The 27,276-nt window shown below is 44.4% G+C and overlaps 1 protein-coding gene across 2 annotated transcripts in view; it reads right to left on the reverse strand.

The window, feature by feature from the left end:
- Positions 1–27,276, reverse strand: part of LOC138471851 (collagen alpha-1(II) chain-like) — a 1,536,387-nt gene that overhangs the window by 362,161 nt on the left and 1,146,950 nt on the right. For both annotated transcript variants that reach the window (XM_069609694.1, XM_069609695.1), the window contains 3 exons: positions 4,751–4,804; positions 4,388–4,441; positions 1,183–1,227 (listed from right to left, as the gene is read on the reverse strand). In XM_069609694.1, the coding sequence (XP_069465795.1) occupies positions 1,183–1,227; positions 4,388–4,441; positions 4,751–4,804 (153 nt within the window). The remainder of the gene's footprint in view (positions 1–1,182; positions 1,228–4,387; positions 4,442–4,750; positions 4,805–27,276) is intronic.

A 27,276-nucleotide genomic window follows, 5' to 3' on the forward strand; every position in this document is an offset into this window, starting at 1 on the left:
AACACATGCTAAATCTGGATGAGGGGAAAACCAACACAAAGTGCCTCACTACAAGTTAGCTGGTCCGGATTTAACGGTGCTGATAAAACCGTACCATCACTGTTTCCGGACCGGCTAACTACGAGTTCTACAGGTGGGTGGTGTCACTCCCGCCAGGTCGGACCTGGCGGGAGTAACACCAGCCACCTGCAGGCGGAAATGGAAACACCAGCACCGTTATTTACAGTGCCAGTGTTTCCATGGTCCCCATCCCCATGGAGTCCTATGGCACTCCATGGGAATGGGGATTAACAGAATACCGCCTCCGGAATTACCGGGTCACCGGTGTTGTAATGCCCCGGTGATTCTGGCAATCACAGAGGCAGTAATTCACTACGAGTCCGGCAGCAGCCTGCCGGTTTTTCCGGCACGGCTACTGCCGGACACGTAAGAGGCCCAAAACCTAATGGACTCACTGTTCCAATAAAATACCCACGCATGTACCAGCATCTGGGTGCTCCACATGTGCACAGTAAATATTAATAAGCATCTGTTAATAAGTTCAGAGGCCAATATGGCTTAGTCATGAGAAATGAAGTAATTGTTTGATGCTTCAAGCTAATCATGGTAACAACCATTACAATATTAGTATGTAGTTTCTCCTTGTTCCATTTGTAGTTCCTATCTGCATACCCATCCTGTGACCGGTATGTATATACAATTATTTATTTGTTTTCTCTATAATGTCTGTTTATTTATCTTGATATGTCATCAGATGTATGGCTATTTATTTAATTTTTGTAATTACTTGCATTTATTGTCAGCCTTAAAAAAGACGCTGTGTCGAAACACATGTAGGCTGAACACACTGCAATGCCAGGCTAAATGTTCTTTAATATCAAGGCATACAATAAAACTTTACAACAAAACGCACGCTACTAGTACAAATGTGTTGTATTGTATTTTGAGGTTATGGATAGAACCTAACTGTACTAGGTGTGCAGCTGGCTGATAGATTAACCCTCTTTGTTTAGGTTAAGCGCACTGGGATTCCAGCTTACCCACACACAACGTTTGCCTTGTTAAGACATATGCTCACGAGACAGAGGACTTCAGGTGAAAATATCACATTTCACTGTCTTTTTATCTGGATATGCTCTAAAGGAGAGTTGCAGTCACTGACTCAAATGGTGAGGCACTCACCGGAGGTCCTGGCAAACCAACAAGGCCCCGCTGTCCCATTCGACCCTATACAGAAAACAATATTATTACAAGAGATATTTCCACCAATGAAAAAGAGGCAAGAACCCAATGTGAAATTAATACAACAAATCTAGCACCAACTCAAGTAATATTCACCCAGTTCACCCAACCAATGACCACTGATCATCCATACGCCCATTTTAATAATCCCTATTGCAACCAACACAGTGCATATAACATATAAATAAACAAATCCTCTATCACAACATCTAGCCAAGAGCCCTCTCGGTATACCCAATCAAGTGCCTCCCTCATCACACCCAACATGTTGCCAAAATACCAAACATACTGCTAATTAGGCACATCCATTTCTGCACTGAAGCAAGTCTACAAGCACATCCATTTCTGCACTGAAGCAAGTCTACACGCACATCCATTTCTGCACTGAAGCAAGCCTACAAGCATCTCAATACGCCCAAAGTAGGATCAGCCCAATACTCCAAGCCTACCTCCAATTGCATCACACACCTCAACTAGCACCCACTCAACGCACACAACTTATCACCTGCTGAATGCATACAGAGAGCACCCATCCAACCGAGCAGCTGCTCAATACACAAAATTGTGCACCTGCTTTCTACATCCAAACGACCACCCACTCAACTCACCCAACTAGGATTCCTCCAATCAAATACTCCCCCAGTACATCAGAACCGGTCTTTGATCAATTATTGATCAATTATTTAAGGTAGTAGCAACATCCTAGATTTAACCTAGAACCCAGACATCCCATCCAGTTACTCTTTCACATAGTGGTGCAAGAAAGGGACCACTGCAATACTGCTGCTTCCTTTTCTCAAAACCACCAACTAGCAACCAATTAATACTCATTGGTTTGTATCCAAGGACTAAACCAAGTGTACTATTCGCTGATAAATACATACTGCACCCATTCAATACACCAGTGACTTCCCAACAAGAGACTGTAGAATGAAAACAATCTACTACAAATCCAATGCCCCAATGTACTTCCCATTCATTATGATTTAATTCAAAACCTCAGTACCTGAACTACTGCCCATGTTATACACCTAAATCATCACTCACCCCACACATATAACTCACCATTCAAGAAATTCACAAAGCTTAACACCTTATAATTACTGGCACTATGGTATCACTCAGAAATACACTCCAAAACAACACCCTGCCCAAATTAAATCAATCAAGGCCAAGAAATACACACAAAATAAAATATACACAACTAGACATTTCTCCAATATACTCAATGTAAACACTCAACTCAGGCAATGCTAAACTACTGCATATAAAATACACCAAAACTATGATTTAATAAAAAATAAAATCAGTGGAAGTGTTTTTGAAACAGGCGTACACCTATCTAGTGCACTTACACTCTCTCCCGGTGATCAACATGGTACCACCCAGTGCACAGCCTAGTGCCTGATAATGCGCCTGGATCTATTGCCCACTTAAACTAAAAGCCACTCAATTCACCCAACACTCTGCAAGTATAATGTAGTTACTAAGGAACATTTTCTGATCAAGGTCCAGTCAATCCCTTTGCTTTTTTTAAGCCCCCTATTTTGCAAAAACGTAATGCTCGCCCCATAACATACACAGCATACACTACCTTAGTGTTGGCTGAATTTACTTAGCTTCACATCCAACCAGCACATGCAATCCAGGCTAATGTACACACCAATCTGAGTTTCATGCATAATCCAACAATCTTTGAACTATGCTTATCCTAAATTTAACAAAAGTTAATCTAACCCAATACGCTCACTATCAACAGCAGAGCCTGATTGACGCACCAAACCGGCGTGTACACAATTCATGAAAAAGAATATCAAAAGATAAAATACCACCTACATGCATCTCAATGTAGATCACTGATTCCATTCCGAATACAATTCAGGAAAAATGTAAAGCCACTTAACACACACTGAATAAACTCAATGCATAGTGCAGTGCCTACTTTACATACCCAATGAGTCTAACCTAGAATACACTCAATATACCCAAAAAAGCACCCATAATACAAACCAACCCACACTCCTCCAATCATCCAAACCAGCATCTACTCTATTCACCCTACCATATCCTAATCAGGCACACCCACTTCAGTTCCCACTCAGTAGACACACCATAGTTCTCTCGCAGTACACACACCTATTGCATTTAGCACAACGTTAACTCCATGCATCTAACCTTATTCTAATTTAACAGAACCTTTAGATCCAATTTAGAACACACCAGATAGGGCGCAGAGAGTACATACACTATCCATTCACTCAAACCAGCATCTACTCCAGTTAGCCAACCTTATATTACTTTAATACACACACTTTAGTTCCCACACACTACACACAACATAGTGCTCAGACAGTGACTCCATCCATAGGTGCATGCACTCTCCCAGTCCAGACAAATGTCATGCAATGTCACTAGTGATTATTCAATAACTAGAGTGGCCAATATCCCCCACCCCCATTCACCAATCCTAAACCCACCCAATAAACCTGTAACCCAGTCCATCTCAAATACACCTATGTTCTGCTCTTTGCCCATTCAATACCTATTCATGGGTTCTACAAAAATGCAATTTCATGCACGCCCCTTAGTCTCCACCTAGTACAGTAATATGTGTACAAACTTGATTTAACCAAGCTAGCGATTGCCATAACGTTCACATTCAGGCCCACTCCATCATCTAAACATTGGACATGCTTAATGCGCAAAGCTTCATGATGGCTATACACTACGCCAAGCACCCACACAGCGTATTGAACTTTGTCTCAACTTTGTTCCCCCTGAGCAGTAACTATACAATGCGACTAGGCTTGGTGCTCAATCAGTATGTTCCACTAGTATATCTACATTTTACAGCCCATCAAGAGTAAGCCCACCAGATCTGCCAGATTATACTCTCTCCACACGCCTGGTGGCTAGTTAGCAAACCCACCACTGCATACTCAATTTTCCCATTTAGCACCCCCTGTTCAGGGTATACCCCACGTGTACTCTTCACAACACACATGGTATGCCTTAAACCCAACTTGTATGAAGCCCATGAAAAACAGACATGAATGCCCTAACCACCAAGAACATACTCTGCCAAAAGTTCCCTTTATTCAACAAACTTTGTATGATGTGTGTATAATGAGCATGATGTAATTACCCGGTTTCCTCTTGGTCCAGTGACTCCTTTTGGGCCATCTGATCCTCGGCTTCCCTAAAATTAGAGAGAGACAATCTCATTACTTCATAGAATGGTCAAACTGCATGTCCAGAATGTAAAGGATTACTCTTCTTTCCAATGAACCCTTCAAAATATTAGATCATGGGAATGGCATTCAACAGGGTACCCAGTGCATCCTACAAGTTCAGAAGTTCAGGAATGCCTATTCCAAATATATGAACCACAGTATGATTCAAATGGCTCTTACGAGGGATTGGAAGGTATCGTTAGGAGCACATGCATCAAGAGAGAAAAGCTTGTATTGGCAAGAATGAAACAAGTAGCTGTGAAGAATAGACTGACCTTTGGCCCCTCTCCACCATTGTGGCCAGATGGTCCTATTTGGCCGTCTTCTCCCTAGAGGAAAACAAAAAAGAGGGTCAGAGTGGCACATATTCCTATCTGTAGAAATGGCTATGATAGGGTATTTGGGCTACTTGTCTCAGCAGCACATACACCTGATAGGATACTACTGTGTCAATTAACATGAACTGGCATAAGCAAACAAGTCCATTCAATGTGCCCTGTTTATATTTGAATACAAGAGGTTCGGACATTAACCACCATCAGTCTCAGCACCACCTGCAAGGTTACTGTCATTTTCCCACTCAGAAGCACACAATTATGGAGAAATATACATAAAGACACGAGATTTCAAGAAGACGCTTCATGTTAAGTAGGCCTTTCAAACAGTACTTTCCTTCAAGCTTTACTGAGTTTGAATCATATGCCCTTCATTGCCAGTCAGGCCTCAATAAGCACTTCTGAGCTCCATCTAATGCCATATTCAATTAATGGGAACTGGCATGCCACACTGCATGGTTGTAAAAGTTATCTGGTCTAAACATACTGTGATGAGCCTGCTAGGCAAAACCCTCCATAGGGGTCGAGGCAAGTGGGACCTCACCAGGAGAGACTCCCCCTTTGGGGACAAGGACTTCCGTTCCTGTGAGGAACTCCCTAAACCACAGACTATAGCTGCATACATGGGACTGCCTGTTATAACAAACAATTTGACATCTTTTCATTTGGTTGAAGGCAATGCTAAGAGAAATCCAGGTGGAAATCAAAAGGAAGATGTCTCTTTAACAAGAGACGCATATTTAACTGGGATGTGTCCGATGAGAGGAGGAGAGCCTTGTGCGCATGAGAACCCACCTGACATCATCACACCTTGTGTAGGTGGAGTGAAGGCGAGTCGCACAGCCCGTGACTTTTAACGGGGCAGGGGATACCAGTGCAAAACGCCAGAGGTCCAGCATGTGAGATGCAAGAAAAGCATTGTGAGGAGGAAAGAAGGAATGGGTTATCCAGTGGTGGCGTGACCACAAGTGCAGCATGGTGGGCAGGACGCCTGGACAACGACACCAATATCACCATTGCAGGAAGCGTTGATAGCTTTCAAAAGTCCATGCCAGTGCATGGCAACGACCTCACGTCAGGGACCCAAAGAGGAGCTTAGAACGAGAAGCCGATGACTGAACAGCGAGAAAGCATACACGCTCGAGTGCCGAGACCCACCACCTTCCCCTGCATACACAGAGGTATCAGGGAAAACAGTAGAAGCAGGAGGCCCCCAGTCACCATTATCGATCTGAAGAAACTTGTCCCAGTTCTAAGGATGACAAAGTAAAGATAAGACTGTGTAATTGGAATTGTAAAAGCAGAGAAAACAAGTTACAAATAACCCAGCTGGGGAAGAGGGTTGTTATCAGAAGAGAGAAACTTGTCCCAGTCCTAAGGGCAAGAAATTAAAAGGGAAACCAGTTAACAAGAGAAGTGAAAAGAATATACAAAAGGGGTTTACGCAACCCAGGTGGGGAACAAGCAGGGACAGGAAACAAATCCCCTGGGAGGAAGGGAAGATACCCTATGAACAGATTAAAAAGGAGAGAACTTAAGACAGAGAATTCATCAACAAGGAAAGTCTAAAAAAGAGTCACAATAGACTATACGCAGGAAAGCCTTAAATTAAAGACTGAGAAGAGTCTACGAGGGATGACAAGAGTGTGAGGTACCACCGCCAGACAAAACATTATAAATATAGTACCACATAAAACACAAAAACCCAGAGTGCCTTTGAAGCACTACAACAACTAATGTGAGAGACTATCCAAGGAGACTATGTTAAGGAATATCTGCACAACAGAGAAAAGGTGTAAATAAAAAGACTATCTGAAGAGAAGAGAAGATCAGGCAACTATAAGACACTCTCCTGGCCTTTTTCATTTAGTTAGATATAGTGGTAGGGTCAGATAGAGTTAGTTTGGACGGAGGACACATTTACTTTGGACTTCCTGACAACTGACGAGCACCTTTAGTTCCTTTAGATATATATAGTATTCCCTCTAGCAATAATGAAAGTGATGCCTTTTATTTATAATTTAATTAAAGATATTGAATGATGTCCTCATTTGTGACTGACTCCTTCTTCCGACCCGCCACAATACTCTCAACATTTCTTAGTTGCTGCTCCTACTCCACTTCTTTCGTCATCGTTATTCACTTTATTGTATGCATAGCCACTATAATGGTGTTGTTGTTTTTGTAGTTGTTCTACATTTTCTGTAACACTTGCATACGTTTTTGGTGCCCAGTTAACTGAGGGTTTGGTGCGCGGTAAAAATAAAGAAACTAAACTAAACTATAATATATACCGATACAATCAACAAGATATGAAATATGCATCTCAATTTTTTATCAAATTTAAAACACCAATTACAAAATAAAATGTGATTGTCCTCTCCCACTTTTGAAATCTTAAACTTCATCATGCCTAAATGGTAACACTCCATGGCATTCCATAATAAACCATTCCAGAGCAAATACACTAGAGAATACCAAAGGTAAATAAGATTGAATATCTTGTTTGCACACTTTCATTCTCTAGGATGGCCAACATTAAGCAACCCCAAACTCACTGAAAAGAAGAAAAGTACCACCTCAGACACTGTCCCCTCATCACCAGACCCGAGTGCTCCAAGTCGGAGGAGGACGTGAGGGGGGCTCAATTAAGGGGGGTGACCTAAGTGCAGGGGGTGCCAAGTAGGACAGGTGACGTGCACTATCATTCCTTTTGGTGCATCTCTCTCCTTGTATTTCTTAACCATAGGTTTCGACCCCCACCAGCAGCATGCCTGCAGGAGATGGAGACTGTGATTAAGAAACTGCAGGAGATAGAGACTGTGATTAAGAAACTAAAGGAGAGGGGCGTGGCCCAAAGGCGATGGTAACAGTGTGCCCGTCTCTCCTTTTGTTTCTTTAGGAGAGGCACCAATCCTCTCATGCAGCCCTTAACTCCACATAGCCGTGTGGTTAAAGGGCTGTTGGCAGGGTTGGAACCTCTGATTAAGCAACAACAGGAGAAGCAGGGACGAGATGTAATATGTTTGGTGCCCATCTCTTTTTTTCTAAAAAGAAGCGCTGACCACACAAGCAGTCCTTTCACCACGTGGCTGAGGGGTTTGTAGTGTCTAGGGTAGGGAGTGCACATTGGGTATCAGCCATATCCTTCCTCTCGAATTCCTTGAATACATTGAATGTAGGCCAGTGACAACACTTGTCATGTTTGCTCGTGTTTGCTCACCCTTGATGCACAGTTACTGTGCATCAAGAGTAAAAGTCAACATGATAAGTGTCATTGCCTGGCTGACTGTCCTACATTCAGTGTAGGACAATCCGCCAGGTAATAACGCTCATCATATTTGCTTTACCCTGGATGGACACTACCTGTGCATCAAGAGCAAAGCAAACCTAAGTGTTATTATGTGGCTGGATATTCAGTGTAGGCCAATCCTGTCACATAATAACAATTCACTTATGATTTTTGCTTTACCCTTGATGTACGTTAATGTGCATCAAGGCTAAAGCAAAAAAAGAACGCCATGTCCCTAGGAGCCCCCACCCCCTCTACATTTAGGGGTGGGGCTAACACACACACACACACACACACACACACACACACACACACACACACACACGCTTTCACCTGCACATTCACACATCATTCATACAACTCCTTGCATGCACCATTCATAAAAACAAATGCAAACATACATACCTGAATATATATACAATCCATACATGCATACATACATACATAAATATTACATTTAAAAAAACACTTCTCTTGCCTGCAAGCACTATCCACATGCTGTGCACCGTGCTGTCTTGGGGGACCGTATGGCTCTCCCCTGTAGACACGCTGACTGACAGGTGAGTATTCCTCTACGGTCAGTCTGCGTGTTCACATTGCGGGTTCCAACTTCACAATCAGCCAAGCAGAGGTCAATGAGTCTCTCCCATTGATTGCTATGAGAGAATAACTCCTGGTTCAGCAGAAACAAGCCCTGCAGTGGCCTTGGGGTATCACCAGCCAAACTTGATTCCCAAAGGACCCGTTTGGTTTTTGACACAGCAAGTGATCCTAACCGAAAGTGACATGACCAGAAACTCCAAACAGACGCTTTCTACACAAGTCTACTTGCCTGTAATCTGCACAACACCTTAACATAAGAAAAAGGACCTCATCAAATGCTCCGGGATTGCGCGCAACGCTATTAGGATTACCGCAACTCGGTCCGCCACAATTTGCGCTGGATCCCAAGTTGCGGTGATGCTGTTAATATCCATTTATTCTGAGTCCATAGGAGTTCATGGGGCTTTTCAACACTATTACCGCCAGCAGTAAAAGCGCCAGTGGTAATAGCATCGAAAATGGGTGTAAAAGGGAGGTTTTTACCTTCAGCAAAAAGCTAGAGGTCAACCTCCCACCTTCCGCCCAAACTAGGGATTGGAGCAGTAATGCGGCAGTAATATCATTACTGTTGTAGTGACTCATGAGATGTAAGTGGAGAATGCCCTCCATAGTGTTTCTCTCCCGTGTGCTGCATCCCAAGTATGATGTCATGGAATGTTGATGACAGTGTTCCTTGTTGGGGTAATCTAAGCGTTCTAATGTTTTCAGTTGGAGAAAGAGCTGAAGGAGAGGAGTCTCTTAATGTTGGGGGTCTTCTTCCTTTGTTATATACTAATTAAAGCTTTAATATCACTTACCTGTCTGCGCCAGCCTCTCCATAACAATGGCGACGAGGATGGGATGCAAGTGGCCATAGCGGATGGGCGAAAGGAGACCCCCAGCAGCCAGCCATACCTGTTTTGCTCCTGAAGGCCGTTGAGTGACCCCAGACCCCGGGTGAAGAGGAGCGGCGGCCCCACCCCAGTCAGCATGAGCCGCGGTTCGCCGTGGGCTGCTCCGCATCATTTGTGCGTTGAGCGGCCCCCCCAGTGCGAACGACAGGACGACCGTCGAGGTCCATCGGCGTGGAGTGACCCGCAGAGGGACGATCTGTATTGCCCAGAGCCCGGGTGAAGAGAAGCAGCGGCCCCGCCCCAGTCAGCAGGAGCCGCGGTTCGCTGTGGGCTGCTCCGCATCATCGGTGCGTTGAGCGCCCCCCCCCAGTGCGAAAGACGGGACGACCGTCGAGATTCCTGGAGCAGGCGTGGCGGAAAAGTAGGAGCGAGCGGCCACTGATAGTACCAGAGGCACAGGGGAGGTTGCTCCGCCTCACTCCTGCGTCGAGCGGCCGCCTACCCTTGTAAGTGTCGTCTAAAGTTGTGCTGACCAAGCACCACCGGCACGGGGGAGGTTGATCCGCTGGTCCCTGGTGTTGAGCGGCCATCATACCCCTGCAACCGCTGCCAAGTAAGTGCACATTTTGTATCACACCGCCGCGGATCACTGCGCGGGCCATCCCCACGGCTGTTCGATTCGAGCAGTAAGGAACACTGTTCAAGCCAAATTACCGTGTTCCTGATAATAGAGGGACAGGTTGCATCAGGAGGGCGCAACGCTTTTACCGTAACTCATGTAATAGAGGGTCAATTAAAACTAATACAGCACTGTTCTGGGTACAGTGCCACTGCAAGTCCTTTGAGAGGGTGGAAACTGAACTGTGGCAGCAAAAAGAGGTTCCATTGACATCAAAGGCACCCCAGCATCAAAAAAAAAAAAATCCTTTTGTGACAACCCAGCAGATTTGAGTTTTTTTTCTCTTCTCCAACAAGCACACAAGGACTTAAGTTAGAAGTGCAGCAATAAGAAGAAAAAAAAAAAACACTCTGCTCTGAACTAGAATTTTAACTTGAAGACATGGCAGCTTTACCCGGCATATCCGGACCACCCATATTTATGCCCACGCCAGGGGCGGCAAAAATTGCTTGGCCCCAATGGCGCAAGGGCTTTATGCATTATATGAAGGCGGCCGGGGGAACGGCATATTCCAGCGAAAGGAAATTAGCGTTATTGCTTCATTTTTTGGGTTACGAAGGCCAAAGAATTTTTGAGACTCTCCCTCATTTAGCAAGTGATGGAAGCGGGGATGAATTGAATGATTTAGAGTCAGCTTTGATGAGACCAGACAAACATTTCAACCCAAAAAGAAGCACGATCTTGGAACGTTACAATTTCCGCATGCGCATACAAGCCCATGGGGAGTCTGTTGAAGACTATGTGACTGCCCTCCGTCATCTGGCTCTAACGTGTAAGTTTCAAGGAAGTTTTGACGAGCACATCCGTGATCAATTCATGACGCATTGTCGGTCAAATAAGATACGCGAGGAACTGTGGCTGAAGGACGAGCCGAACTTGGACGAGGTATTGGACTTAGCCAAACGTGTAGAACATTCGCTGGCATGTGTTGCCAAGCTATCGAAGGCTGAAGGAGGAGACTCTAAAGAAGCCAAGCCAGAAGTATTGAAGGTGAATGAAGGGAAGAACAAGAGGAAGGGAAGAAACAAACAGAAGGAGAGGAGTAATGCAGAAGAAAGAAGAAATCAAGAGTCAACGCAAAGAGAAGATAAAAAGGATGATAGATTGTGCTATAGGTGCGCCAGTGCGACACATTTTGCTTCTTCAGTGGTGTGTCCAGGGCGGAAGGCGATCTGCAATAAGTGCAAAAGGAGAGGACACTTTGGGACGTGCTGCAAGAACTATCAGTTTAGCCAAATGAATCAAAGGAAAGTCCTATACGTGAATGAAGAGGAAGAAGGGAGGTCATCAGAAGATGATACCGTACTGGCATTGCAAAATTTTATTGTGAACACTGTCAATGTTGTTGGTAGGGATGATATCCCGGATGATTGTGAGCGCCCATATACTGTTGTGACCGTGAATGGATGTAAAGTGTCGATGATGGCTGATTCGGGGTCGAAGATCACTTTGATATCCAAAAGCGCATTCGAGAATGAAATGAAAGGGGCAGTGTCGACATTATCGGTGCCAGACATAAGTCCAGGGGGGTACAACCAAGAAAAGATTGATTTGCTGGGGTATGTCTGGAGTAAGTTTGAATTTAAAGGACGATGCTGTGAAGGGAAAGTGTATGTGACAAAGAAGGGTCAATCTTTGCTAGGATGGAGAGAGCAAAAGAATTTGGGAATCAGATTAGATCCCAACCATCCTGATCAAGTTTTACAAGTAGCAGAAGTGTGTTCGACATATAGCAAGTATGTGAGAGAGCATGGGAAGGTATTTGACGAGACATTGGGGAGAGTGAAGGGATTTCAGCATCAGATATTGTTGAAGAGAGGCAGTGTTCCCACCGTGGCGAAACTCAGGCCCGTCCCTTTTGTGTTAAGGGACAGAGTAAAGAAGGAGTTGGAGAAACTCCTTAAATCAGGCGTGATTGAAAGAGCAGGGGGGGTCGAGTGGGTTTCCCCGGTCGTCATTGTGAAGAAAAGTTCAGGGGATCTGAGGCTGTGCGTTGATATGCGCGAGTTGAATAAGTGTGTGTTGGTGGACAGGCACCCACTACCCAACATGGGTGAATTGTTAACCATGGTGGGTGGAGGGAAGTACTTCTCTAAACTGGATATGACGTCAGCCGATCATCAGGTGGAGTTGGAGGAGGGATGTAGGAAAGTCACGGCGTTTGTGACACATGAAGGTGTGTTTCAATTTAGGAGGATGCCTTTCGGGTTAGCATCCGCTTCCTCAGTGTTCCAGAAAATCATGGATCGCTTGTTGAAGGGGGTGAGGGGTGTTTTCTGTTTTCAGGATGATGTGTTGGTGAGTGGAGTGACATTGGAGGAGCATGACAGGAATTTGTGTAAGGTGTTGAAGATTTTCGAGGAAAGAGGGATCACACTTAAGGAAGAGAAGTGCAAATTTGCTGTGACGAAAGTGGACTATTTGGGACATGAAGTGTCGGGAAATGGTATCAGACCCAAGGAAGAGATGGTGAATGCCATAAAGAGGATAGAAAGACCGATTGATAAGAGTGAATTACGCTCTTTTTTGGGAATGACAGAGTTTTATCAGAAATTTGTGGTAAATTATGCTGACAAAGTGCATGAGATGAGAAAGATTCTGAGGAAAGGTGTTGAGTTTGTGTGGAATAGTCAGTGCGAGGCGGAATTCAATGGTATAAAAGAAGAGATAAACTTAGCCCAACCCTTAGGTTGTTTTGACACAAGAAAGCCATCCATCATCACAGTGGATGCGAGTGAATGTGGCTTAGGTGCGGTTTTATCCCAGAAACAAGACGATGGGTCTGAGGAGGTGATAGCTCATGCCTCAAGGGGTCTCAAGGGAGCGGAAGTGAGGTATTCTGTTCTCGAGAAGGAGGCATTGGCATGTTTCTGGGCTGTGGAACGATTCAAAAACTTTGTGTGGGGTGTAGAGTTCGTAATTCGGACTGATCACAAACCACTTAAAGCTATATTCGAGAACAAAGGCCTTGATAAGGTTTCCCGCAGGGTGGCAGGATGGGTCACGAGAATGCAAACACATTGTTTCAAGATGGAGGTCATTCCCGGGAAGGACAACGTATTGGCTGACAATTTGTCAAGGATGAGAGTAATTGATTCTGGTGTTGTGGAAGATGAAGAAATGGAATTAGTGTTTGTCAACACAGATGGTATAGTGTCCAAACAGGAGTGGTTGGAAGGGATGAGGAGCGATGAGAACATAAATAAAATAATTCCGTATGTTGTTTCTGCCGCATGGCCAAACAAAGTGGAAGTAGCGGAGGGCGCGAGGCCGTATTGGGAAGTGAAGGATGAATTGTCGGTCATCGGTGGGGTATTGTTCAGATGGGGAAGGGCTGTGGTTCCAGTTGGATTGAGGAAGAGAGTGATAGAGTTGGCACACAGTGGTCACATAGGAGTTACCAAAACCAAAGGTGTATTGAGGGAAGACTATTGGTGGCCGGGTTTTGACAGGGAAATAGAAAATTGTTTGGAAAATTGTCAATTTTGTGTCAGGAGTGGGAAGGGATCTGTAGCCAAGAAGCAACCATTTGTGGATGTGGGTCTTCCGTCCAGGATATGGAGTGATCTCGCCATGGATATCCCTGGTCCTGTGGAATTGGGGTATGGACGTGGAAAGTTCATAGTCCTGGTGGTGGATCTGTTCTCCAGGTGGGTGAATTTTAAAATTGTGAGAGATGTAACCGGAGAAAGCATGATAAAGACTTTGCAGGAGATATTTTCCAATGAAGGTCTGCCGGAGAGTTTATTGACGGACAATGGTCCCCAATTTGTAGGGGGGAACTTCACCAGCTATTTAAGGAAATGTGGAGTGCGTCACAAAAGGACTTCATTGTATCATCCCGAATCCAACGGTGTAGTTGAAAGGATGAATAGGTGTGTGATGGAGAGTATTCGCATGGGGGAAGAGTGCGGATTGGATAAGTTGGCTGTGATACAGAATAGGATCTGGGCCCTAAGGATGGCGCCACATTCAACGACTGGTCTGTGCCCGTTTGAGCTTATGAGAGGCAGGAAGCCATATTCCATGGCGTGTCCGCCGTGGCTGGGTAGGAGTAGGGAAACAGATCTGGTTATTGATGAAGTAAGAAAGTCATTGGTGAGGAAGAAGTCTGAATGGGTGGCGCATGAAAACCTGAAGAGAGGTAAGAAAGAGTTGCGCGTAGAGTGTGGAGATTGGGTTAGGATCAAGAAGGGAATTGTGAAGAGGAAAGGAGAGTCCCTTTATTCGGATCCAGTCAGAGTTGCTGCGGTCAAGAGAGGGCATATATTGTATGTGTCGAGAACTGGACCAATTTATGTGAAGTATTGTGGTCATCAACATGACACCCTTAGGTTATTTTGTGTGATCGGATTTTAGATTATATAAGTGAGGTTAAAAAAAAAAAAGGGGAGATGTGTTGTAGTGACTCATGAGATGTAAGTGGAGAATGCCCTCCATAGTGTTTCTCTCCCGTGTGCTGCATCCCAAGTATGATGTCTTGGAATGTTGATGACAGTGTTCCTTGTTGGGGTAATCTAAGCGTTCTAATGTTTTCAGTTGGAGAAAGAGCTGAAGGAGAGGAGTCTCTTAATGTTGGGGGTCTTCTTCCTTTGTTATATACTAATTAAAGCTTTAATATCACTTACCTGTCTGCGCCAGCCTCTTCATAACAATTACCTCCGTATTTTTACCGCTCCATCCAACCCGTGATGAGCACAGAGTATAATTTCTTAAATAGGTTTGTGTGGAGATGCCCTTAGTGAATGATTTATGGGTTTCACTGCATCTGGAATCACCCCACTCTGGCTAATGCTTGCCAAAGCTACCAGTAGATGAAACAGTGAAATCTTAAAGGGCAATCTGTTGTATACAATCATACATGCATCTAACAGTGGGCCATTGCCTCTCATCCATGAAGACCCTAGCAGTGACCCTTCTCTCGCTGTCGCATTGTGGTAGTTTAAGGTTGTTCAGAAGTGAAGGTGTACCATTGAGTTTAAAGTCTCCTGTTATCTAGCTGCATTACATATCCAGTGATAGGTGCGAACAGTGGTACACTGCCGGGTGGAAGCATGTACATGCCATTTACGTCTCAGTACTAGCTACTATGAGAGCTGTGTTGTTTCCTGGTGCAAATCATCTCTGCTTCAAGGTCACTGCAAGAGAGGCTTTAATGTCACTCGCTGGTATTACTGGACTCCACCTTAGGGGTTGATAATGAACTATATCTGTCTAGTTAAATCCAGGCCTCCCTTATGCAGAGTCCATAGGGTCAGCTTCTTGCCACAGGGGCATGACACATCCAGGCACGACAATGGAATGGCCTCCTTCCTTTGCTAATTTGCTCAGACACTCACACAACATTCTATTTTTGTCACCTCTGTTGCACTATGTGCACTAGCAGAAGATATGAACCAGACAGTCAGATTGAGAAATAATACTAATAGAGAAAACAATGTCAAAGGAGACTTTTTTGCTTCAATGAGGAGTGTGATGGAGTGATCATGGGCAAAAGCGCTCATTTCTATTTCTATGTATGTAATTCATACTTACAAAGCACAAACGTGCAACTTATTATATCTTGGTGCTGATCGTTTTGAACTTTGGAGAACCTTTCTGTAACGCCACAACTTGCCTTTAAAACTGGACGTGTCTGATGATTGTATTTGTGTATTGTCTATAGCTTGGACTGGGGCCCAATTCAAGGCCTATAAAGGTGTAGAGGAGGTCCCAGATACGGCCTGCACTCCAGCCCCCCATTTCGAGGTACCAGGAACATACTCGCCAAGATATGTGACGTATGAGGAACAAATAAACCAACAGAGAAAGGCACTGGTACTCTGCCCAGTGCCCTTCAGAAGAGCAATACCTGTTGAAGTTGCTATAACCAGACAACCATGGGCAGCTAGGTACCCGCTGAGACAACCATACCAGCAGTTAACACGAAATGGAGACTACTTGCAGACTGTCCCCGAAGAGACCCAAAGAGCCTTAATGGAAGGCGAGTGGTGATGACATAAGAGCCTGGACAGACATACAGATGAACATAAATGACAATCGAAAGATGACACACAAGGACGAAATGTAAAGAACAATGATGTAATGGACTTGTAAGACGAAACGATGTTGATATATAAAGAAACGTAACCATGAAGTGAGATGAAATATGCAACTAACTAATGACTGTAAATAGGCTTGGAACGCAAGAAGCTAAGGAAAGGGTACTGCTTGCAATGCTTAGTAGAAGAATAGAGCGACAAGCGCCAATTACATACTGTCACGACCGCTGGGCACTGGCGGCTGTGGGAGAGGTGGAAGCGAGGCCGCCATTGATTTGTGCCGCCACGTTTTCTCTTTGACAGTATTATCGGTCTAGTCTTTTTCAACATGGCCGCCGCCTATGCGTATTTATTTCCACACGCTAGGCTGTTCGGCGCGTTGCAACTTCGGATTTCCCTCTGTTGCTCTCGCTCCATTATTGTTTTCTCCTTGGCGGTGCTCCGCCCTTGCCTTTGGGGCTCTAGCCCTAGTTGCCTTTCCCTTGTGCTCCTTCCCTTCCAGCCTTCCCAGTGTTTTCTCTTCCCAGTTGGTATCGATTCCGCTCCCTTTCCTGGCTATCTCTTTCTCGGCTCCTTTCTCTCATTTTCTACCGGTCCCTCGAAATCCTCTCTCTACCTTGGATTTCATTCGGATTCTCCCCGAGTTCCCCGGTTAGCTGGTTCCAGCCTGCACAAGTACTCCTGAGGGGTTTTTATGCCATTCGGGCTTTTCCCCTCTCTCCGTTGTTAGTCCGTCGCGGAGGGGGGTCACCGTGCCTCCTGTTATCGGAGCCGCGGTGGCTTCCTTTCGAGGCCGACCTTACCTTCTACAGAAGAAGAGTCTTCCCACTCTCCACGCCAGAAGGAAGAAGCTTAATTCAATCTCAGGTGAGGAGAAAAGGGAACGGGAGCACGACCGATGTCCTACTGATGAGGAAGACTTATTTGAACAATCTGATAAATCGGTTAGTCCGCCAGCCCATATTGACACATATCTACCTCAATGAAGCACATTATACAAGTGCGACTCCATTTTGTAAAAGCAGAATTAAGCCCAGGCTGCAAGGGGCCAACCAGGCCGAGATTCATATTCCAGCTAAAGCCAGAAGGAAAGAGCGGAATCGAAACTGAGCACAAAGCAGCTCATGCCTGGGAATTCGAGGTCAACCCCAGGAAGGGAGGAGAGCGGCAACTTCGAAGAAACAAAACTTCAGAGCATAGCAGCCAGCCAGTGAAGGTCGAGATAAGGAGGCCCCAGGCAGGTGGCAAGGCCGAAGGGGAATCACATACACAAAAAGAAGGAAAATGAAGCAGATTCATGGTGAACTAATACGTGACCAGCCAAGCGCGAAGAGGTACCAACGTCTGATGTCACCCAGAACCCGAGGATGCCATAACTTTTCCTGATAAGAAGCTACAGTTTCGAGGCCATCCTCAGCCAACTAATTGACACATAGCCCTAAAGTACTGATTGATGGAAGGGAGGCAGGGTGAAACTTGGGGCACAACGCATCTGGGTGTCCATTCTGCATGCTGCTAATTAAAGTGGAGATTTATGTCTAGGGGTGTAACCTACCCAATCACAATGGACCAAATAATCAAGGGTCCTATAGCTAGTAGAACCAATGAGACGTCGTACTTGTAGTGACGTCTATCACAAGTGATGTAGAGGGATGGGCGTAGATGCCCACATGATAAGAGTTACCCAATCCTCACACTCTGTTACTATATACAGATATAGCACCTATACTTAAGTTACCTTTCCCAACCAATAGGATTTCATGACAATTTTGGAGTGTAACAGAAAGGAATGAAATTTGAGTGGAAGGATGAAGCGGATCAGGCTTTTAGAAGATTGAAGAACTGTTTTACATCAGGACCAATCCTATTACACCCAGATCCTTCCCAACCATTTTTTGTTGAAGCAGATGCTTCTAATACTGCTTCTAGTACTTTCTCAAAGGCATCCTGAAACTGGGCAATTGCCTCCTGTGGCCTATCTATCCAAGAAGTTGCTTCCAGCTGAGATGAACTACACGATTACTGATAGAGAACTCCTGGCAATCAAGAAGGCACTTCAGGAATGGAGGCATTATCTGTCAGGAGCAAGATTCACAGTAACCGTGTTGACCGACCATAGAAATCTTTGTTTTTGAAATCTGCTCGAACATTATCACCTCGACAACTTAGATGGCCGCTTTTCTTTTCAGAATACGATTTTGTGATAACATTTAAGCCAGGGCGGTTAAACGGTAAAGCAGACGCTTTATCTCGACAAGGTTCTTCAGAAGACGTAGAAAATCAGTTATTACCAGAGCCAGTGATTGCAGAAGATATATTTATTCTAAGTACTACAAAGGAAGAGAATCCGCTTCTTGAGAAAATTCGAAAGAAATTACCGGAGGAGGAAATTCAATCTTGGCTCGCGGAGGATTCTGGAAGACATTTAATTGATGAATTTCCATGTTTCCATTCTAAAATTTACCTTCCAAGTAAAGAACTGCAAAAGGAAAATATGCAAGAATGTCATGAATCAGAGTTGGTGGGTCATCCTGGAATCCGTAAGACAATTGAATTGGTGGAAAGAAAGTTCTGGTGGAAAGAGATGAAACAAGATATTGAAGACTATGTGAAAACTTGTGAAGTCTGTGCTCGAGTGAAGTCAGGAGGAGGAAAACCATCTTGATTACTTAATCCGTTACCAGTACCCCCTAGTCCTTGGTTTATAATCTCTATGGACTATATTGTAGATCTTCCTAAAGATCAAGGTTACACTACAGTATTAGTAGTTGTAGATTTACTGACCAAAGCTGGGCATTTCATTCCCATGAAAGGAGAGGCTTCTGCAAGGAATCTGGCAAAGAGTTTTTTGCAAGAAGTGGTGCGATTGCATGGATTACCAACACAAATTGTATCAGATCGAGGGTCTCAATTCATTTCTAAGTTTTGGCGAGCTTTCTGTAAAGAGCTGGGGATTGAGGTAAAGCTTTCTTCAGGTTATCATCCACAAACCAATGGCCAGACAGAATGAGTAAATCAGGAGTTAGAAAAATATATTAGAGCTTTTTGGCAGGAAAAAGGAAGTTGGGTGGATCTTCTTTGGTTGGCAGAGTTTAGCTATAACAATTCTGTCAAGGATTCTACTAGTTATTCTCCTTTTTTCAGCAATTATGGTTTTCATCCACGATTTTTGAAAGAAGTGTTGCCATCTGAGTATTCCAATCCGGAGGTTGAGCAGCGATTAACTTGTATTAGAGATGGTTTAGTGAAAGCTAAGGAAACTTTGGAGAAAAGTAAATTAAGGTTTAAGACGTTTGCTGATAGAAAACGTCAAAAAGCACCTCATTATCAGGTGGGTCAAAAAGTTTGGTTGTCCACAAAAAATCTACATCTAAAGGGAAGAACTAAATTTAGTCCGAGATATATTGGTCCATTTGAAATAGAAAAAATAATAAATCCTGTGGCAATCAGATTGAAATTACCCCCCAGTATCAAAAGTTGTAACGCTCACCTGATTCCCACAGAGACGCTGACCCGAACTGGACTGCTACCGTTTCTTCTATCGTGAGGCACAGGGCCCGGAAGATGCTCTGGACGGGGCCTCTGAATTTGGATTGCCTGGCTTGTAGAGTAAGTTTTCTGCAGGTGGAAGAAAAGGGATTGATTACCAGCTGAGGTGGATATGTGTTCCCACCAATCTCCCGTTTCTCACTCTTCTTGACCCCCAACTTGGTTTCTGCGAGCTCTCACCTTAGGTATTGTAAAGATGAGCTCTCCATCCTGCTTCAGGTGCCGGGGTGCGTAGAATCCAGTTACGTCACTGGATGGGAAATAGTTGCGGACACTGTGTCCTTTCGTCTCTCCTGCAGTAGCCGTAAGTATGAGTGTCTTTTCTCCACAGGAGCCGGGGCCCAGAAACCTAAAGCAGGTAAGTCTCTTGGTGAGTATTTGTTTTCCGTGCTTAGTTAGTGCTCACCATGTATTCCTCTTATGCAGGTGCTGGGATGTAGCTGGCGTCGTGGCCGCGGTGGAGGAAGGTAAGTGAAAGAAAAGCGACTGCTTACTTCTAATGATTGTCTTTTTCTGCTTACAGGTGCCGAGATGCTGCCGGCGACACAGCCGCTGTCGCGCGTAATGAGGCACGTAAGTAAGTGGAAGAAATGTGGCCGCTTTAGAGCGGGCACCTGTAATGACTGTCTTTTTCTGTTTTTCAGGTGCCGAGATGCTGCCGGCGTCGTGGCCGCGGTGGAGTTCGGCGAGGCCACGGATGGGTAAGGCAAGGCGGCGCGGCTGCGAGCGTTTGAGAGCGCTGCTAATCTTGTACCTTTCCTTTGCAGGATCGTCGGAGGTAGGATTGGTGAGGCCGGATTCCGGTAAGTATAATTTCTAATGCTCGCCTTCTCTTTTCTTGTCTGTTTGCAGGTGTTCCGGGTGCTGACGGGCGTGTCAAGACCCAGGATGCAGGAGCCGACTCGGTGAGCGTCCTGCTGCTGATGCAGAATAACGCGAAGCACGTGTATTCCATCGGGCGTGGTTTAAATAGCAGAGAAGTGCTTCAGGTGTGTGTTCTTCCACCGGCCCCACCCAGGTAAGAAAAGAGTTCCTGAATAGAGGAAATAGTTCCTCCCAGCCCCGATGGCTGGGGACTTCAGCCAGACTGGATTGTTCTGGGTAAGTATGCAGCATGGTCTGCCTCAGGTAAGTCCACCCAAGCATTATTACACAGTTTATCAATATGAGCCCGGCGCCTATGGCGCCGGGACTGAAGTCCTTTATGAGCCTGGCGCCAAAGGTGCCAGGACACGGTCCAAAGGGCCCCTGTAGGGGTCTGCTGGGTCCGGAGATGTGGAAGAAGGGTCTGCTTCCGGGGGCGCTGGGTCAGTCCTGGCTCCTCGGGAGTAGTGCTCATGACAAAAGTCATCCTACATTTCATGTCAGTTTAGTGAAACCTTGTGTGTCAGGAACTAGATTGGGAAAGCCACCACCAGCAGTTTATACAGAGGAAAATGAAGAAGAGTTTGAAGTTAAGAAAATTTTAGATTCCAGGTTTGTTAGAGGTACTTTGCAGCATCTTATTGATTGGAGAGGATACGGGCCTGAAGAAAGGTCCTGAGAGGATCAGACAGATGTACATGCCCCTCAATTGATAAGACAGTTTCACAGAAAGTTCCCTGCTAAGCCAGGCCCTGGGACAGGGCTTTGAAGGGGGGGGTACTGTCAGGGCTGGCTGGAGTTGTAGAAAGAGTTTGTACATAGAATTAACATTGTGGTTGCCCAAGTCAAGATGGAGAGAAAGAAATTTAATCTGATTGGTTAAAGGAACAATGATATGTTTGGTTTGTCTGATTGGTGGAAAGGATAATGGGTTGGATTCTTGGGAGGTGAGCAACATTCTAAACTGCCTTTCATCCAAAGTAATTCAGTGGCTGGTTGTATATTTGTTAAGCTCCTTAAGTAAGGCCTTTCAGAGTTCAGAAGATTTACCAGAGAAGAGAATCGTTGGCTGAGCCAGAGTGAACAAGAAGATATCAGATGGGATCGTTCCTTTAAAAGCTTAAAGATTTTCACAGTGAACTTTTTTCTTATAAGAAGTTAAAGCGTTAAGAAGTTTAAAGTTAACTGAGAGAAAGAACGTTTACAGTTTAAATACAGTAAGCAGACAAGTGTAAAGACTGTGCGTGCAAATTTTAAAGTTATAAATTACATGGAAAGTGTTTCAAGACTGTTTAGCGCGCGCGCGAGGTCTCGTGTCTTCAGCAACGTCGTTATGGGAGCGCGCGGGTATGCAGAGCGATAGAGCGCGAGCCCATTTTTATAGAGCGCGAGTTGTTTTTAGCGCGAGTACAATTTTCGCGCGAGTGAAGTTGCGTACGTCAGCTTGTGTTTGGTTGCGATAGAGCGTGAGTCCATTTTTACGTAGCCTGAGTTGTTTTTTATACGCGTATGTGAATTTGTTAAGGTGCGCGTGTGATTTTTTATCGCGTGCACTTTTTATATGCGTACGTGAATTTGTTAAGGTGCGTGTGTGATTTTTTATCGCGTGCACGTTTTATACGCGTACGTGAATTAGTTAAGGTGCTCGTGTGCTTTTTAGCGCGTGTACGTGTTTTCTCTTTATTACGGTGCGCGTGTGATTTTTCCAGCGCGAGGACAATTTTCACGTCTTGTGAATTTGCGTGTTATCGCAGTACGTTCGCACTTGTAAAAAGGAAAGATTCACTTGCAGAAGGAGCAGCAACATTCAAGAAAGTAAATGAGTTTCATTAAAAGTAATCTTCACGCAAAAGGAATTCAATACTTCTAAGATAAGACTGCATTGTTTTTAAAAGCATTCAAAACTCAAATCTCATAGAGTTTAATGTACTTGAGGAGCAAACAAGAATACCTAAGTCTGTAAGCTGCTTCCAAGAGTCATTATTTAGGATTCTAAAGAGACTTGAATGGCTAGTGACAATATGCTCTAAAGTGTTATAATTGTTCACAAAATACACCATGCAGATAATTAACCTCTAAGTCTTATACAGAGGTTTAAGAGGTAAAGAAGTTAGAGTTGTTTTCAAAATAATTTAAGATAAGAAGTTTACACTAATGTATAAGTAACTAAGTGTATTTGTTTACTACAGATACCAGAGCCTACCAGAAGTTGCAGGGCTGCAGTGTCTCCGTTGTTATTTTATCCAAATTCCCCTTTCCCTTTCTTGGGGTTCTCAGCTCAGCTTTACTTAAGGGTTGAGAGGTTAACTCCTAGTGAGAGTCTGGTGGGCAAGCATCAGCTCCTGTGGAATTCGTTCAAGCCGGACCCTGACAGTAACACGTCAATGATGACGAGAATGTACTATAACTATTGCTGTCTGAATGAAGAATTTGGAAGTTGAAGCGAGACAGGCGATCGCATCACTGTTGATTTCCATTTGTTTCCCTGTTTTTTGTACGTGTCATTAAACGGACTTCCCTTTGCCAAACTACTGAGTTGTCCTTATTGATTGGTGTTGCAGTAAGAGAATCCTGCACCCCATCCTCCTCAAGGTGCAGCTATCTCGTCTTAAAAGTACTTGAGGGGGAGCTCTGATCCCATGGGCCCGTCAGAGGTCACTCCGCCCTCCAGTACAAAGGCCTAACAGGTTTTTTGCTCTTACACTTCTCCTCCTTCATAAGCATTTGCTTCTCCGTACATTAATCATAAGCACCTGGAAAATAACCCAAGGTGGGAGCATTTGCTATAATGTTAGAATGTTCCTGGCTGAGTTAAAAAGGTACATACCTTTTAACTCTAAAAAGCTGTATTTAAATATTTCCTGCGTAGAACACACCTAAAGAGCGATTTCACAGGGATTGTGATCAGATGTCCACGTGGTCTTGTGGGTGTGTGTCATGCTCCTGGGCCTAATGACCTGAGTTTGAATCCTGGCGTCTGCCCCCTTTAAAGAAGTCTGATAACACTACACCAATTGAAGACAGTGGATTTTAAATGTAAGCTCCTGGGCTGTGGCTAGTGCCATGTGGCTCTTTGCTTCTGAAGTGGCTGGCTTTCTTGTTCAGGCCTCTTTAAAAAAAAAAAAAAGTGGCTTCAACGAGTATGCAACACTTGGAGCAGTGACCCTACATGGAAAGAATCGGAATACCAACTAATGTGTCTTTCTGGAATTCTATGCAATAATTGCTAGACTCATTAAAGGTTTATTTCAGGCACACTTCAGGGGCTGAGCCACTGATTTAGTCTGTTCTTAAACACCTCAACTCAGCCTTTCATCCTTCTGAGGTCGATAAATGAGTACCAACACAGGTTGGGTGATATTGTATGTATATCTGTTCTACATAAAGCGCTTAAGCGTAAGTGCTTTATAATAACACATTATCATTTGGCCTTGGACGTCTGCTTGCATTCACAGTAATTTGGTAATATTGACCTTTACACAGTGATATTAACGATACACATGGTGATCCATTATTGTATGAAATTCATATCACATTATGGCAATATCGTAACCCTATTTTCCATGATGTACTTAGGAACAATGCTATGTGATGCCACTTCCTGTTTTGGCAAGTGGGAAAGGTTGTGTTCCACCGCTTCCCATGATGTCACTTCGGGGTGGGTTCAAATAACATCACTTCCTGTGATGTCATCAGAGATCAAGGGTTCTGTGATGTTACTTCCACTACCTCTAGCATTTTGAGCTTGTTCTGAATTTAGACACCCAACAGCGGTGAAATTCCTGTACGTTATCATGAGTGCAGTGTGAGTGGAGAAGACAAATCTAGGGCAAAGCTATGCTTAGCAGGAGAGTCCAAAGTGGTGGACTGGCCTATAGGGAACTCTGGAGATTTCCCGGTGGGCCTCTGCACCCTGGCCCTCTTTTATGAAGTATTTGCAAATTTTCTCATAGGAAAAGCCTTGGGCTTAGTGAAAATGTGTCATATGGGGCCACTTTGAACATTATTTCCAGGGCCTCTCTCGGTCCCCAGTGATTATTTCCAGGGCCTCTTTTAGTTCCCAGTCCACCTCTTACTACTGCTTCTAAGCCGTTTCTAAGTACGAACTGTTTTATCAGAAATTGATATTTCTCATTAGTAGCGCGTCTCCCTAAGAGCGAATCTGTATGCTCAGACATAATAGACTCGCTTTACAAAAGGAAAAACGTTGCCCCTCACTGAAGAGGCCCAACAAGGCTAAAACGTGTCTGGGTTGCTAGTGTTTCCGTGCAGTGGAGACTCGTAGTTTGGGGGGCAGTACTGTTCCCATTGGTGACAGAGCCATGATTGCCTTCCATGTCATTTGGTCTTCTTCTGTACTGATGCAAAGGAATTGAAAATACAGTGGATAGACACCTGTCCAGAGGATATCCCAGTTGTTACGATAATGCAACGTTGCCATTCATAACTTTTATGTGTATGTAGGTAAATGATTTGAGGCCTCTCAGGATATATAAGATACAGGTCAACTCTGCCATCCACCCTGTTTACCCCAACTGGACTGAAGCCACAGAAACATGTCTTGCGCACACTAATCTTTTAAGGCAAGGCATCACCTCCATTTGCATTTCTATTTGTCGATTTATAAGGCTGTTCGCCAAACCGCTGAACACAAAGAACAAGTCAATACAAAATAAATGCACAATTATACGCAATCCTAAAGTAAATGACAATTGTAGCATGTTAGATTGCAGTTCATTTTTTAGATGTGTAACAAACAAATAGTGGGAAGGAATATATGTGATATGTAGTTGTAACGCATTCCAAAGTTATGAGGCTAAGAGAATTAAATAGTGAAAACAAGACTGGGCACAGGGTGGCCTAGTGACAGTTATCAGAAACTGAGAGTGGGAGTGAAGGGAACGAGAGGGGGCGCAAGTGAGCAAAGATAGGGCGTGCAAGCCCATGAAGAGATTTAAAACTAATACGGAGAACGGAGAACTGTAAGTGAGGTTCGAAAGATGGCCAGTGAAGAGAAGACGAAATAGAAGAAGGAGGGGGGACTCGGCAAAGGGTGAGGATGGTAGAATTAAAGGTGGAAGATGGGAAGAAGAAAGACCAACAGGAAGACGGGAACAGAAGCCAAGGTGAGAAAAGACTAATGAAGTCCTGAGAAGTTTAGTGGAGTGGAATGTGAGAAAGGGGCGAGATTTACGAATATTGAAAAGTTGAAAACGACAGCAGCGAAGCAATGTTAGAAATATGTGATGAAAAGGAAAGCGAAGAAAGACCCTTACAATATGGGCAGGAGAAGCAGGAGGGAATATAAAAGCAGGTGGTGAAAAAGGAGGAGGGATAATAGAAGCGGGAAAGGAGGGAATTTCTATCTTTGAGGCACTAAGATGTAAGAAATGCGAGTTCATACAAGTTTGAACTCCAAGAAGAGAGTCAGAAATAGTACCGTGAAGAGTACAAGAAAAGGAGGAAAAGGAAATAAAGAGCTGAGAGTCGTCAATGTAAAAATGTGAAGAAATCCCCAAAGAAGAAATAATGGCAGAGAGAGGAGACGTGTACAGTGAAACGAGAAGAGGACCCAGGGCTGAGTCTCGAGGAACTCCATGTGCGAGTGGGAATAAGGGGGACTTCAAGTCACCTCAAGCAACAGAAAAGGATCAATCAGACAGATCGGATCTACACCAAGAAAGAACAGCACCAGAAAAAGCCATAGAATGTAGAGTGGAGAGAAGAGGGGAGTGGCCAAACGTATTAAAGGCAGCGGAAAGATCGAGTAAAATGAGGATAGAGTAAGGTTTAGAGTGCCTAGCAGATAAACGGGAACTGGACATGGAGACAGTGTGGAAAGCCTGACTGAGAAGGGGGAGAAGAGAGTTAAGCTCAAGATAGGATGTGACGTGGATATAAACCACTCATTCTAGAATTTTAGAGAGCTAGTGAAGAAGTGAGATAAGGCAATAGCTTGCTGGTATGGAAGTGTCCAGAGAAGGTTCTTTCAGCAGTGGCAGAATAACCACTCTGTTAAATTCGGCGGGAAAAGTGGCGGAAGAAAGGGACAGATTAATAAGATAAACTAGATAAGGTAACAAGAGAGGAAAAAGCTTATTATCAAGAGGGGAAGTAATAGGATCAAGGGGAGAAGAGGTGGGGGTGCATGAGCAAGATAAGACAGAGTATCAGACTCAGATAGAAGAAAGACGAGGAGGGACAAAAGATGATGAGTTGCTAATGGTCGATAATATAGCGTTGAGCACCCGTTCCAACGGTTGGAACGGGTGTTAAGAGCCCGAGTTGAAGGCAGTGCAAAGCAAGGGCGTTTTGGGCCCGGGATGTTAACACCCGTTCCAGCCCTTGGAATGGGCGCTTAACACTATTAGCACCTGGAGTTGCCAATCCAGTAACCCAGGGTGGTGAGAGCAGTGTATTCTCCTTCTATGAATGGGACGCCAAAAGATGACCTTACGGAGCCCCTCTTCCATGTCCATTTATTTTAAAATTTGTTTATTGGCATTTTCAATAACATCGGTTACATATTTCCCTGTTTTGCCTTATTTGTGTTCAAGTAAAATACATTTTAATTTTAACTTTAACAAACAGTAACAACTGTCTCC

Source organism: Ambystoma mexicanum, chromosome 8, assembly GCF_040938575.1.
Source record: "Ambystoma mexicanum isolate Mex_15411 chromosome 8, UKY_AmexF1_1, whole genome shotgun sequence".
NCBI classification, from domain to species: Eukaryota; Metazoa; Chordata; class Amphibia; order Caudata; family Ambystomatidae; genus Ambystoma; species Ambystoma mexicanum.